Genomic DNA, 13,899 nt, shown 5'->3' with positions numbered 1-13,899 from the left:
CAACTTGGATCCGTATGTGGTTGTTACTCACTCATGCGGATTTCAGGGAGCCTTTGGATATTGGGTGCAACTGTTGGGAGACGGTAGCACGGGCTATCTTCAGCCGATTTGGATGGCGACTTAATAATAGGCTAGGTGTCTAGGCATCACAGTCTATTCTTGATTGCCGGATGTGGAGCATTTTCGCCGAGTGTGGCACGTTGCAGACTTATTTTTTTTCTTTTTGCTCGGACTATGAGCAGCATTGGAACTTAAGACCTTCTTGTGGTTTTAAATAATATGGCCGTATGCATCTATCGGTGCAGAGGCCGGAGGTTTTCCTCCTTTTCAAAAAAATGGCATAGACTTTTTTTTTTCTGTATGGCACAGACTAACGATGATACAGTTCCCATTTCCACGGATGTCATATCTAGACAATAATACTTATGATGTCGACTTATTCATACAAGTAATTACATTTTCTATGAAGGTATAAAGGTAATTGCTTACTTTTTGGATCGCACAAAAAATACTTATTTCTTGGAAACCAATTATCATTGTATTATTTTTTGGAATTATTGGGCTTTTAGGCCATTTCTTATTTCCAGTAATTCTTGAAAATCTTAGAGGCCCATATGGCCCATTTACTCGACAAGAGAGTGTGAAAAGTTTAATCCCACCTCGGTCGTGGAGGGTGAGTTGGACCAACATATAAGGTGGGCCCATTCACACATCACTAAGAGCATGAGAGGAAGGCACATAAACGTCTGCTTCTCCTCCTCCGCCCGCCTATGCCACGTGTACAGGGAATTACAATCTGATGAGTTCTAGTGGAGTGTGGAATGAAAATATTACCAAAATTGTTTCGGGAATGAAAGAACTAGTTTCAAGAGAAATCGGAAGCGTTTCGGGTAATACTGGGAAAATATATAAATAGAAAATGTTTTCGGGAACCTAATATTAATATAGAGGGCTCAAATATTGATTAACATGCCCCTTTATTTAGAGGCTATGGGTAGGGAAAATAATAAAGGCCTAATGGGAAAAGTTATTGGGTTCAATAGTGGAGGCGCCCTTATTAGCTTTTTGGACAAGCTAGGGGGGGTGGAGGAGGAGCCCCCCTCCTTGGCCGATGCACCAAGGGAGGGAGGCTCCTTCTCCAAGTCGGCCTCCCCTTCCCCCACGCCTATATATACATGAGAGGGGGGCCCCTAGAGAGACAAGTGGCTTTGCCTCGAGAGCCCCTTCTCTAGTTCTAATTCTAGTTTAGAATTGATTAGACCTAGTTCTAGTTTTCTCTAATCCGGATAATAGAGTCCCTCCCCTAATTATCAGGCGATGCTAAACTCTGCATGGCGAAGCTCTGCCGAATCGTGAAGCCCGTACGCGTGCAATCCATAGAGAGCCCGTGCTTTCGATATTCGGTTCAAGGGATCATCTTGGACGGTTCGAGGGACTTCAAGAACGATCTACACTAACTCTTCTTCCACTGCAACTCGAAGTTGGTGACAATCCCATCTAACCTTCTATGCATCTTCATAGTGATCCGGAATCTTGATCGTAGGGCGATTTTTGGTCTTCTACTATGTTTCCCAACAATTTGACATCACCAAATTTGGGGTGGATCTTAGTGCAGTATCTCTAGAGTACCCGTAAGGGCATCATACAATGGTACAGGACCCATGAGGTGATTCGTTGTATGGGTATAGTATCCGACCTATGCAGAGTCAAACGTCAAACATCATCGTAAAAAGTAGAAATTTTCCATTTCCATTGGGTGGCTCATCATCTTCTTCAAAAACAATTTCCTAAAAAGAGAAAAACATTATATCAATGCATCATGTTGGACTCCATTTAAAGCAATGAGCTTAAGTGGTGGCTCTAGGTCTTTCTATATAGAAATCATTGGGTTCCAATCTTGCCCTCCAAATCCAAACTTTTTTATTCTTACGACATATATTTGTCACATAGTGCATTATCTCCTTTCATCTTCATTTGTTATGTGTCGGGTTGAATCATTTCATTTCCATTTTTCACGTGGTGTGCTAACTACTTTCATCTCTCTTTGTCGAGTGGCGCTTTGACTCCTTTCTTCCCCTCTCTCATGTGGCACATTGTGTTCTTTCATCTCCAACTGTCATGTGGCACATTGACTCCTTTCATCTCCATTGGCCAGGAATTTTTAAGCATTTTTCCACAATGATAGTAAGCGCTACCGCATCCCTTAAATCATTTTAATAGGATTTGTCAGATCATATGTTGGCATTTCATAATATAATTATTCATGTCCATGAATAATGCGAGCTGCAGGGAAGTTCACAGGATATCATTGATCTCTAATATTTTGCAAACAAGAACAAGAAACGGCAGCCATCGCATGCCTACTTCTTCAAGAATGTGTTTTAAGTGGTTGGGAGTTCCACTCGTCGAAATCACACCATATCATTTTGGTCCAACACTTAAAGTTTAAATTAATTTTTTTCATTGCTTCTCTATTTATGCGTGATGTGCTCAGAGTCAGTAAGCATTGTCATGTTTCCTTTTGTGATTACTTCAAACTGATTGCGATAAAGTTTGATCGGACCCTGGACTCCGTCGAGTCTGGGTTTTTGAAAATAGTTGAGGTGTATTTTTGTTGGAAATGATCATATAGATGTTATCTACTGCACCTAGAAATTTTCATGTAACATGTTTATATATATACGTACACAAAAGGACCAAGATCTACATTTAGAAATAGCAAACAGCACATGCATACAAATCTACATACATGGTAAAGTATATTTTAAGAGAAGCTTACACATATGTAAAATACATCAATTACAAGTCAAGCTATTTCAGAATATATTAAAACTTTTAAATAGGATTTTTTATCATTTAAAAATATCTTGGTTCACTGGGCCGGGCCTCCAAATTGCCTAACTCATTCAACGGATCATCTATTAGTTTATATATATAGTGAGACCATGAACATACGCTTTCGGTGCACCGAAACAAATTTCATGAGAATAAAGGTGAGGTATTAATTTGAGATATGACTTGAACATCGCCAAAAGCCTCTTTTGGAATACAGACGATATCATCTAGCTCCAACGTTGGACCACAAGAAAGTTGACATTTGACACTGGAATGGGAAGAAAAACTGATTTTTTTTTATGGAGAGTAATGAAAATAAAAATGGCAGAAACTACAGACATCCAACGCCTGGACCACAAGAACTCCACTCTTCTATCCCTGTATTTCTTCCTCCCTTCTTTGTAAACGATATATTTCTTTCTTTGTTTAATACATAGGCCTGACACCTCATGATAAGCAATCATTTGGTTCGAATTTGTGTGTTACTCACTTACTCTCGTCCTTAGCTAGGGTGCATCCGGTACTCCCTAGTCTGAAACACCCTTGAACTTATCTTCTTGAAGTGTTTTTCTTCAGATAAAAATGCCCTTGTCATATTATTTTTCCACAAAGTGATAAGTGGAAAAGGACTTCCACTCCTTGAGTTTATATTAGGCCCTCACATTCTCACGTTGCCATGCAAAGGTAGGTAGGAATCTGACGATTGAGACATGAACGCTTTCTCTGTTCCGGGTCAAAGGAAGCAGGAGCAGGAGCCTCTCCCTTTTGTAATTCAAGATCATAACATTTGTGTTCCAACATTAAACATTTGGTGAGAAAAGAACAAAAGCAAAAAACAGCAGCACAACCCGTGGTTTTGCTCACCTCTCATGGAAGGAACCATGGGCCGATTGCACAAGAAGACACGCACATTGACATCGCCAGGTCAAATGGCCTAGCTGCAGAAATTAAGGAGTAGAAACTAGCGCATGCACACTCTGGACCGCAAGACTTCCCTTGACCCCTCTAGCCCTATAAATAGACGCCCTGCATCCTCCAGCCCTTCTCACCACTCCTCTGAAATCTGGATTGTTCAGTAATTAACTTCAGTTGTGTCCTGAGACGAGGAAGCTAATAGAGGTTTTGGGTTGTGTTCTTAGATGGCTGTGAGGTTTGTGTTGACTTGTTTTTTAATCAGTATTTTTCTTGATGGCGTTTGCTTTTCCAGGTGGGAAGAAGTTCGGAGAACATGGCCACGATGGGTGGGGACCGAAGGCAGATGATGGAGGATGCGGCGGAGGACAAGTTCCCGGAGGGGTTACGCATCCTCGTCGTCGACGACGACCGCGTCTGCCTCACGGTACTAGAAGCCCTCTTGCGCCGTTGCAAGTACCAACGTGAGTCTCTTGATCCCTCCACTTCGCCATAGTCCATTAGAATCGGGGCCTTGTGATCTATTTGTTGCTCGCGAATAATGCTTGCCGCTATGCAGCAACGACGGTGATGGATGCAAAGACGGCGCTGAGGATGCTCATGGCAGGGAAGCAGCAGTTCGACCTCGTCATCACCGACGTGCGCATGCCGGACATGGACGGCTTCAAGCTCCTCGAGCTCATCCGCCTCGAGATGGATCTGCCCGTCATCAGTACTCTCACAGCTCTCAATCCAAAGTCCAATTTTTGTGTTTTGCATCCCTGAGCATTGACAATTGTTCTTAACAACGTGCTTTTACTCCTCAATCTTGGAGTTACCCTGAGAGGATATTAATTTCTTTGGGAAGCATGTGAGATCCTATATATTTAGGACGATCTTATGAAACCACGTACACATGCACGGCACCCGCACTCTATTTCTAACCTGGAAGAGTTCTAAAGAACGGGATCCCCATTGAGTCCGAACCAACGGGGTGTCGGGGTCCCATCTAACCGTTCATCCGTCCGATCGGATGGCTAGTGGGGTAGGAGAGCAGAGGTGGAGCGACACATGAGTTAGTAGGGGACGTATTGTCGGTTTCTAGCCCAAACCAATGGCATCCTATCCAGCCATCCGTCCGATCGGATAGCGAGTGGGGCGGGAGAGCGGAGGTGGAGCGACACATGAGTTAGTAGGGGACGTATTGTCGGTTTCTAGCCCAAACCAATGGCATCATATCCAGCCATCCGTCCGATCGGATGGCGAGTGGGGCGGGAGAGCGGAGGTGGAGCGACACATGAGTTAGTAGGGGACGTATTGTCGGTTTCTAGCCCAAACCAATGGCATCCTATCCAGCCATCCGTCCGATCGGATGGCAAGTGGGGCGGGAGAGCGGAGGTGGAGCGACACATGAGTTAGTAGGGGATGCAATGTCGGTTTCTAGCCCAAAACAATGGGATCATATCTAACCATCCATCCATCAGATCGGATGGATGGTGGGAAAGGGGAACAAACGTAGATAGCACGTGATTATGAGATCCCAATTATTGTTTTTAATAATTAGGTTGATAGTGTTTAGTAGGCTAGAGACATGGTCACTCCAATGGCTAATTTGTCCTAGTGAGAGTCTGTGTCACTCCAATGTAACATTGTTTCCACATCCACGTGTTCGATGGGCGTCTTTTATGGACTATCTACAATTTAATTTTATAAATGAGTAGTTTGGCTTAGTGAGAGTCTCTATCACTCCAATGTAATGTAGACCCCACTATCCACGTGTTCGTTGGTTGTATTTATGAACATCTAGAATTTAATTTTATATCATCTCAATTAGTTGTAAAATCCTACCAATAAGAACGAAAACTATAATCTATTCATATTTCATGATATGACCAAGTTATATTTAGTTGTTTCCAAAGCTAATATTAAAATTCTTGTTCTACCAATCACACAAAGTACACAATTGCACCACATCTGTTTGCTAGGGGTTTCATGAATACTACAATTAAGAAATACCTATGTTGTATTGATATTATTAAGATTGAGATTACTACTCATGTTCATTCTCCTTAAAGTTGTTACTCCTTATGACTATTTACTCTCGAGAATAGCATATAAAGTAGGAGTGTCACTTTTAAGTACATACGTCGAGTAGGTTAACCATGGGTAATGCATACAATACTGCATATTTGTTGAGTTTGAACCAGCACACTAATTTATAGTCAAATTACATTCACAGAAAGTGCAACCACACGTACTTATTTTCCTGAATCTCTACTATTAAGGCCCAAAAATCGTCCCAGATAATTCTTGCCCAATCTCTGCCTCGCCCACAGCTGCATGCAATTAATTAGCTGCATAGTTATTTACACATGTCAATTATCTAGACATTAATTTATGGAAAGTATCATTGAGCATTGGACGAGAGGACCATGTTAATTATGAAGAGTATCATTCTTTGGACAGGAGTATCACACTAATTATAAAAAGTATCATCGAGCACTGGACGCGAGGACCACATTAATCATGAAAATTATCACGTAGAATATGTATGCCCCCGTGGCAAGCACAAACAATTAGCTAGTTGCAATAAAAAAGCTATTGACAATGGTGCTTAACGTTTAAAAACTAATATGAGTGTGATCACTTAAAATGCTTAGAGCATTACGTGGGCCGATAGATGTTACCTAGTATGCTAGAGAAACATGGTTGACTGCCAATAATATTACTTGATCTTCAGGTTCACCAATAGTTAGACACGATGATGTGTTTTCCCTATGTGGAACATGTCGTGATATGGCTTAGGCGTTGTGTTATTGTTATTGTTTCAGCCATTATTTCTGTATCTTCATATTGAATGTGTGAAATTTTTCCCATTTTAGTCTACATTGAAGCAGAATTATAAAATTGAACATTGAAATGCTTTTTTTGTCTATAGGCACTTTGACCAAAACATATGTACACTTCATAGAGTTTTGTGAATTTCTAAATTCTAAATCTAAGTCATTGGTCATATGGCCTGCAGTGCTATCCGTCGACTGCGACAAGAAGGTTGTGATGAAGGGGATAGAACATGGCGCATCCGACTTTATGGTGAAGCCAGTTCGTACCCATGAGCTAAAAAACATATGGCAACATGTTCAAAGGTGGAGAAATCCCAAAGCAATAAGCCACATCAGCGATCATGACAGTGATGTCCAGAGAGTTCAACCAGCGACTGCTGAAAAGAGTAAGTTACCGGGGAATAAGAGAAATGTTGGAGATGATTCTAACAAGCACAATGAAAGCACATGTGTATCCACCACCCACAGAAAGCCAAGGGTGACATGGACACTTCAGCTGCATAACAAGTTTCTAGAAGCTATCAACCAGATCGGCCTTGATAGTAAGAATTCACATCTTGTGCCTCATTCATTGACAATGTTGGCTGCTCCATATTTTCATTATAATTTTTTATTACATAATTGTAGGGGCTGTTCCAAAAAAGGTATTGGAGCTCATGAATGTGGATTACCTCGGTAGAGAGAATATCGCGAGTCATCTACAGGTTTATTTTCGACCTTTATGCTTAATTTCTATGTTTTTCTTACTATTATTCGTAGGCTAACACTTTGTCATATATAAGTGCAAGCTTTTATTTTCTGGGGAACATATCAGTCAAAGCTCTAGCAATGCAACTATCATGAAGTGTAATTTTAATTAAATGTTTCCCTTAAAATGCGAGGCTTATCTCTTATAATGCATGCCTAATATTTTTAGGAGTATTTTTACCCATGCAATATCATTAGTTCTTTTTGTACTCACATATTTACTGTTATTTTTTTCCGACGAGCATCCATCTCATACCTTGTTATTTTGTCTATCTTTTTATTTCAGAAGTATAGATTGCACCTTAAAAAAGTTAACTCAAATCACTCTGGTGATGCATATGAAAGATGGAACTCATCGTACAACATGAACAACAAGGGCAATTTCATGCATAATCATGAACATGGAAGATGGAGTGCGTCCTCTAGCGACACTTCCTCTTGGAGTACAAACAACTATGGTGCAACAGGTCACTTGGCTCCGGCGATGAACACCCAAAGCAACTTCGACATGGGGTCATACCTCCATGATGGTAGAGTGCCGAGGTATGTTGGGAAACAACCGTCAGATGCAAGAAGATTCACAGGTTTTGGTGACCCTCCCGTCAACCTATACAACAACATACCCAATGAGATAATGTTAGATGAATTTCCTTCATTCAATTATAGTAATTCCTATGCTGACCTCATGTGTGGCAAGCTAATGGAGACAAGCAAAGGCAAAACCCCTTCCAATCGTCAAAGTTCATTTGCAAATACAACAGTTGGTGGCGGGAGGTCTCTTGTCGCATCACAGGTGAACTTCCCACAGATCAACCAACTAGAGAGCTATGCAATGTCATCTAGCCGGTTGCCTCTGCAAAATGAAAAGGCACCATTCATAAGCAATACCACATTAGTGGGAGGCTTCACTGAGCAGATGGCACCATTCAACATGGCAAGCAACACAAGCTCGGTAGGAACGATGTTGAATGGTAGCTCTGCACTTGATGCAAGTAGAACTTCAACTAAAGATAATCATCTGGTCAATAGTGAAAGAACTACTTCGATGCTTCACAACCTTCAGACAAACGATTTCTTCTCATTGACTCAGCTACTTGATGGCGGGGATGGAGCTAGCATTCTTCCTATGCAAGAAGGCACACTTGATCAGCAACCTCTTAATGATCAACTGAATGAAATCAATGCCTTCTCAGTGGATGATATATTTTCCAACATGAACCTGGAAGTAAGAGTTTTTCTCATTTGTATGAATCTATGTGCTGCATATGAATTGTTGAGTTGGACATGTGTACTTAAGTAACACTTTTCTCTCAATGTAGGATTTCACGGGAGATGACCCTATCGTCGAAGAAGCATGATAGTTTTGTATGTTAGCCTGCCCAACGCATGAGATGCTTGATGAAGAGTCTCATGCTCAATGGGGCTCTTTAAAGCAATAGAGTGCTTTGACAAGTTTGCAAACATAATGATATGTGTAGCCATTTTCATATACCAGTGGTTGTTTGAGATACACTTTCTTTAGCATAACATTGAGAATTGTCGTGTTCTGCACAACAAGCATAAACACCATCCCTTGGAGACTGGTCTGCGTAATCTTTATCTTTATCTAATATTAAAGGGAGAATTGTTTCTCCACTTTTTATGGTTTGTGATGGGATCCAGATTTTTTTCGTCCGATATGGGACTAATATTTTTCGTTCGCTGCAAATCCTCTCGTGCGAGATTTCTCTTTATCCAGTCAAAAAACAATATAAAAAAAGGGTGCCCAGGTGGGAATCGAACAAGCAACCAGTGGGTGCTGTGTCCACACTCCTTGCCGGTATGACAAGCTAACTTTTGTGGAATATTTGTAGCGTAGGAATTAAAGAAACAAACAGCAGTGGCAAAACATAAAAAACAGTTAACAAAAAATTGTGCGTGAGTGGAACCGACCTCCCATGAGTTAACAACGTCTGCCACCGTAGTTCTTCGATTTTTCTTGTAAAAATTGCAACAGAAGATTTAAACATTTTTTAGTTTTCAAACTTTTTTTAAAAGAAGTGATTTTTTGGAATAATAAACTATTTCTGAATTTTTGGACAAAATTTGATTAAAAGAATTCATTTCTAAAAAATAAACTAATTTTTACAAATGCAAACATTTTTTAAGATTCTGAACATTTGTTGAAAAAAGAAAAACCTTAAGTGAGTAAATTGAGCTAGCTCGTACTTCTGTCTATTACCTCCGTCCATCGTGCACTGATTATGTCCGTTATTTTTGGGTCATTCATGAAAAATGCTTGATTTAATCTCCCTAGTAGATCGTTATAGAACACCAGCCAATGCATGCAATGGGTTTTCTTTCCTCCAATTGGTGCATTGTATGCGAGCCCAAATATCTCACATGGCAGCCAAAATATAATATTTACGTGAAAACTGCTTCTTCACGCGGTCATTGGCTACAGTTAGATGCATTTAATCTTCGCGTGAGGTTATATCTTGGTCGGAGAGTCTTGGCCCTCGAGCCCTTGAAACCTAAATGATAGGATTTGTTTGCTTATGAAATTAAACAACCGCTTCTTATTTTCTTACACTAAATTTCATCAGTTTATATACGTTTGCAAGTTGTATGAAAAACAATAAACCGCTTCGAGAATCGATAGAGGGTGAGGAGTGGGTCCTGATTATCCCTGGAGAAACGAACACACAATTATTTTGTTACAGTTGAGTAGGAAGGATTTAACTCACATATCTCAAAAAGAAAAAATTAACTCCCAAAACTCTGGATGCTTTGTACACAGGATTGTCGGTGAACATGAGATAAGATTAAGTGACTGGTTGACAGGACCACCTACATGAAATAAACGGTTGTTTAAGAAATGACTAGATGGATTTCATGCTAGAGTGCCAGTAACACTTGTGAAAAGTAATCTAGATGAGGTAATGAAGGGCGTCCAAAAAAAATGATATGACATATAAACACTTGAGCTCATTAACATAAGCATAAGCTTGTTTCAACTTTTCTTTCTCACAGGCATAAGCTTGTTTGGCTCAGAATAATAACAGAGTAGTATGATATGATACATCACAGTTTGCCCTCCCGTTTATTTTATTTATTAATTTTCCATTGCTTAAAGGACGAAAACCTTTGGAATAAAATATCATTTTGTTTTGCTTATCCCCAGTAACATACTTGCACAATTAGTTCAAGAGTGATCAATCCACAAACAGCATAACAAATAAAAGTTCAGAATTTGAACAAAAATTTGAAGGCCAAACGAGGAAATTCATCCTGACATACTAAGTAAATAGGTTCAATCACTTCATTACTATTCAAGGGAAAGTGTCTAACCAGAAAGAGTTAAGCCAACTAGTCAGATACCTACATCGTGCTTGAGCGAGTCTGCATGACAAAAATAGTGAAGGGAACGTGCACCTTTGGTGATTTAGTGGAAATTTTTCTTGGAAAGCATAGCTTCCATGGTTCCTTTGCCACCCTTTATCCAACAATACTGTGACCATGGGGCTTCATCAATCCTTTATCTTGCAAAATGTCCCTAACCTGGACTGCACCATCCCACATGTCTTGATTTGCATACAGGTTAGAAATTGTCACATAATAACCACTGTTTTCAGGCTCCAGGCAGAGCAAATGATTTGCGGTGGACTCGCCCATCTTGAGTTCAGCCTTGTTACTGCAAGCACTTAACAGTGCACCCCAAACTCCATGTGCTTCCTTGGATGGTAAACTCTCCACAAATTTATGTGCTTCCTGCAGCCGACCAGCACGTCCAAGCATGTCTACGATGCATACATGGTGTTCGGCTGTTGGAATGATCCCAAATTTCTCTGGCATAAGGTGGTAATACTCCCATCCTTCATCAGTGAGTCCAGAGTGACTGCAAGCTGACAAATGAGCAATAAAAGTACTTCTCGTGGCTGTCATCCCAGACTGAATCATCTTGCAGAAAAGTTTTATTGATCGCAACCCATGCCCATGAAATCCTAAAGCTGATATCATGGAGTTCCAGCAAGCAATTGATTTTTCAGCAGAGGATTCAAATACTCTGACAGCAACGTCGAGTCTTCCGCACTTACTGTACATATCAACAAGTGATGCTGAAACAAAAACATTATTTTGAAGATCAGACCTGACCACATGCCCATGTATGCTCTTTCCATATGTAAGATCCCCTAGTTGTGTGCAAGCACAGATGATACTGACTACACATTTCATCAGGCACGAAGTCTTCAATCTTCTGATAGAACTGCAATGCTCTCCAGCCATCGTTATTCTGTGCAAAGCCAGAGATCATACAATTCCAGGAGCACAAATTTATATCTCCGGGACTATAGAAGATTGACTCGGCACTTTCAGTATCTGCAAACCAGAAATACATGGCTAACAGGGCATTCTTCACCCTCAAATTGCATGCAAGCAAGTGCTTCAGTGACATGCAGTGGATGGACTTTCCTAGGGAGTGCAGTTTAAGAGTTCCACATGCTGATAAAACACTAACTAGTGTAATGCTGTCAGGATTTACTGGCAAAGATGAATGCATGAACCGAAATGCTTCCAAGGCGTCACCATGTAGTCCATTCTGTACACAGCCTACTGTGGCTGTATTCCATGAAATAATATCTGATACCAACATTATTCTTTCCAACAGCGCTAAGGCAGCCAGTGTGTCCCCGCAGCATATGTACATGTGCATCAACGCATTAACAACTGAAACTGCACTCACAAATCCATACTTCAGGATAACAGAGTGAACTCCTTTGCCAAAGCTAAGGTCTTCTGGACAAGAGCATGAATGTAGAACAGCAAGTATAGTGGTCATGGTGCAGTTTAAACCTTCAGAAAGCAGCTCCTTGAACATAGCTTGAGCCTCTACTCCCAGTGAGACATCTCTTGAGTAACCAGAAAGCATTGTGTTCCATGATATGAGGTCTCTTACTGGCATTGTCCTGAACAAAAGCTTAGCAGTAAATGAGTCATGACATTTCATATATAAGCCAAGTAAGCTATTTCCTATAGAAGACTCCTCATGCAGAAGGCCTTTTCTGACTATGTATCCGTGGATTTCTTTCCCTTCACAGAGTAGTCCTTGATCAGCACAGCCAGAAATTACAGTCACCAAAGTGGCATAATCTGGCTGGTACCCTGATATAATTTCTTGGAAAACAAAGAGGGCTCGCTGACCTTTTCATTCTCCACCAATCCCTTGATCATAGCATTCCATGATACCAAAGTTTTACTCAAAATGCCTGCAAAGACATTCCCTGCGTCCTCGGTAAATCCAAGGGCTGAATAAAATGTTATAAGAGAATTCGCCACCGAGCAAGATGCAGTGTCGTCATAACCAAGCTTGACAACACAACCATGGACAGACCTCCCAAAGGCAAAAAGACCATCCGTGCGAGAATATGCTGCAAGGACAGAAGACAGAGTGACCTCATCTGCCTGAACCCCCAAACGGATCATCTCCCTGAAGCAACAAGCCGAAACTTCAAAAAGTCCATTGAACGTGCTTCCACCAACCATAGAATTCCATGAGGTGGTGTCCCAACACGGCATCCTCCAAAACACAGCCTCCGAAGTGCAGAAACGCCCACACTTCGCGTGCATGTGCACGAGAGCATTCTGAAGGTTCAGGTCAGTGTCGAGGCATCTCTTCACAGCCGCGGCATGGAGCGCCGTCCCAAGCTCCATCTCTCTGGCACGCGACGCCCCCGACAGCATGATGACCAGGGTGGCCGAATCGAACGCCCCGAGCACGCACGCCATCCGCCGGAACAGAACCACGGCGTCGCCCAGACGGCAGCTCCGCGTCAGAGCATCGAGCGTGGCGTTCCACAGGATCACGTCCGGGCGGGCGGCCTCGTCGAGCAGCGCCAGGGCGGCACACGCGTCGTCCCTCCTCCTGGCGTATGCCGTGAGGAGGGAGGTGCGCACGGGCGGGTCCAGCACCGCGCCGGACTTGAGGGACGCGCAGTGGAGGGCGTCGACGGCGTCTGCGGCGTGGCGCGCGCCGTCCCTGAGCGCGCGCACGATGGAGCTGGCCCGTGCTCCGTGGGGCATTCCGTCGAGCAGGTAGCGGGCGCCGCCCTCGCCCTCAGCGGACGCATGGTGAAATAATGCTACGTGAAGGCCCGGGTGGGAAATGCGGGTGAGGTTGGCAGTGGTGGGGAAGGTGAGGTTTACTGCGGCAAGAAGCCTGGGAGCTCGGCGTAGCATCCACCGGCGGTTCTCCACGGAGTTCCAGGGCGAGGGTCCCAAACTGTGTCAACACAGAGGAAGGAGAGAAAGAATGAGTTGCAGTTTTGTATCCTTCCGCTCACACGTTTTTTAGGCGGAAATGTTATTTGGCTGACGTTGCCTGGGAGGCCAACCCCAGCGAACGGTCCCATCACCGTCGCACGCATCTTGACGCCGTATCATTTTTGTAAAGTAGCATGGCCATTTTATAAATTAACTTGGCATTTTTTTCATAGTGGCATGAAATTTTTCCTTTTTATAAAATATTCATGGCAATTATACAATGCTTTCTCTTTGTGTTTACAAGAAAAACATGTATTTTTTGTTCATGGCATTTAAAAAAAAA

At 42.1% G+C, this 13,899-nt stretch overlaps 1 protein-coding gene and 1 pseudogene across 2 annotated transcripts; one reads left to right on the top strand and one right to left on the bottom strand.

Moving 5' to 3' along the window:
• Positions 1 to 3,819: 3,819 nt before the first annotated feature.
• Positions 3,820 to 8,963, top strand: LOC125547197 (two-component response regulator ORR25-like). Of its 2 annotated transcripts, XM_087514010.1 has the most exons (8): positions 3,820 to 3,954; positions 4,043 to 4,211; positions 4,307 to 4,459; positions 6,752 to 7,111; positions 7,197 to 7,273; positions 7,603 to 8,109; positions 8,407 to 8,541; positions 8,636 to 8,963. In XM_087514010.1, the coding sequence occupies exons 2-8, from the start codon at positions 4,064 to 4,066 to the stop codon at positions 8,672 to 8,674; spliced, it is 1,419 nt and encodes a 472-aa protein (XP_087370136.1). In that variant the 5' UTR covers positions 3,820 to 3,954; positions 4,043 to 4,063; the 3' UTR covers positions 8,675 to 8,963. The 2 variants fall into 2 exon arrangements, with proteins under 2 accessions (XP_087370136.1, XP_087370135.1); XM_087514009.1 differs by having other exon boundaries at positions 7,603 to 8,541.
• A 1,417-nt stretch (positions 8,964 to 10,380) lies between these two features.
• LOC125528900 (pentatricopeptide repeat-containing protein At4g19220, mitochondrial pseudogene) lies at positions 10,381 to 13,610 on the bottom strand (annotated as a pseudogene).
• Positions 13,611 to 13,899: the final 289 nt, after the last annotated feature.

The sequence above is a fragment of the Triticum urartu genome, chromosome 3A (genome assembly GCF_056163025.1).
Source record: "Triticum urartu cultivar PI428250 chromosome 3A, HENAU_Tu73, whole genome shotgun sequence".
NCBI classification, from domain to species: Eukaryota; Viridiplantae; Streptophyta; class Magnoliopsida; order Poales; family Poaceae; genus Triticum; species Triticum urartu.
This window is presented reverse-complemented; position numbering and strand designations above follow the sequence as displayed.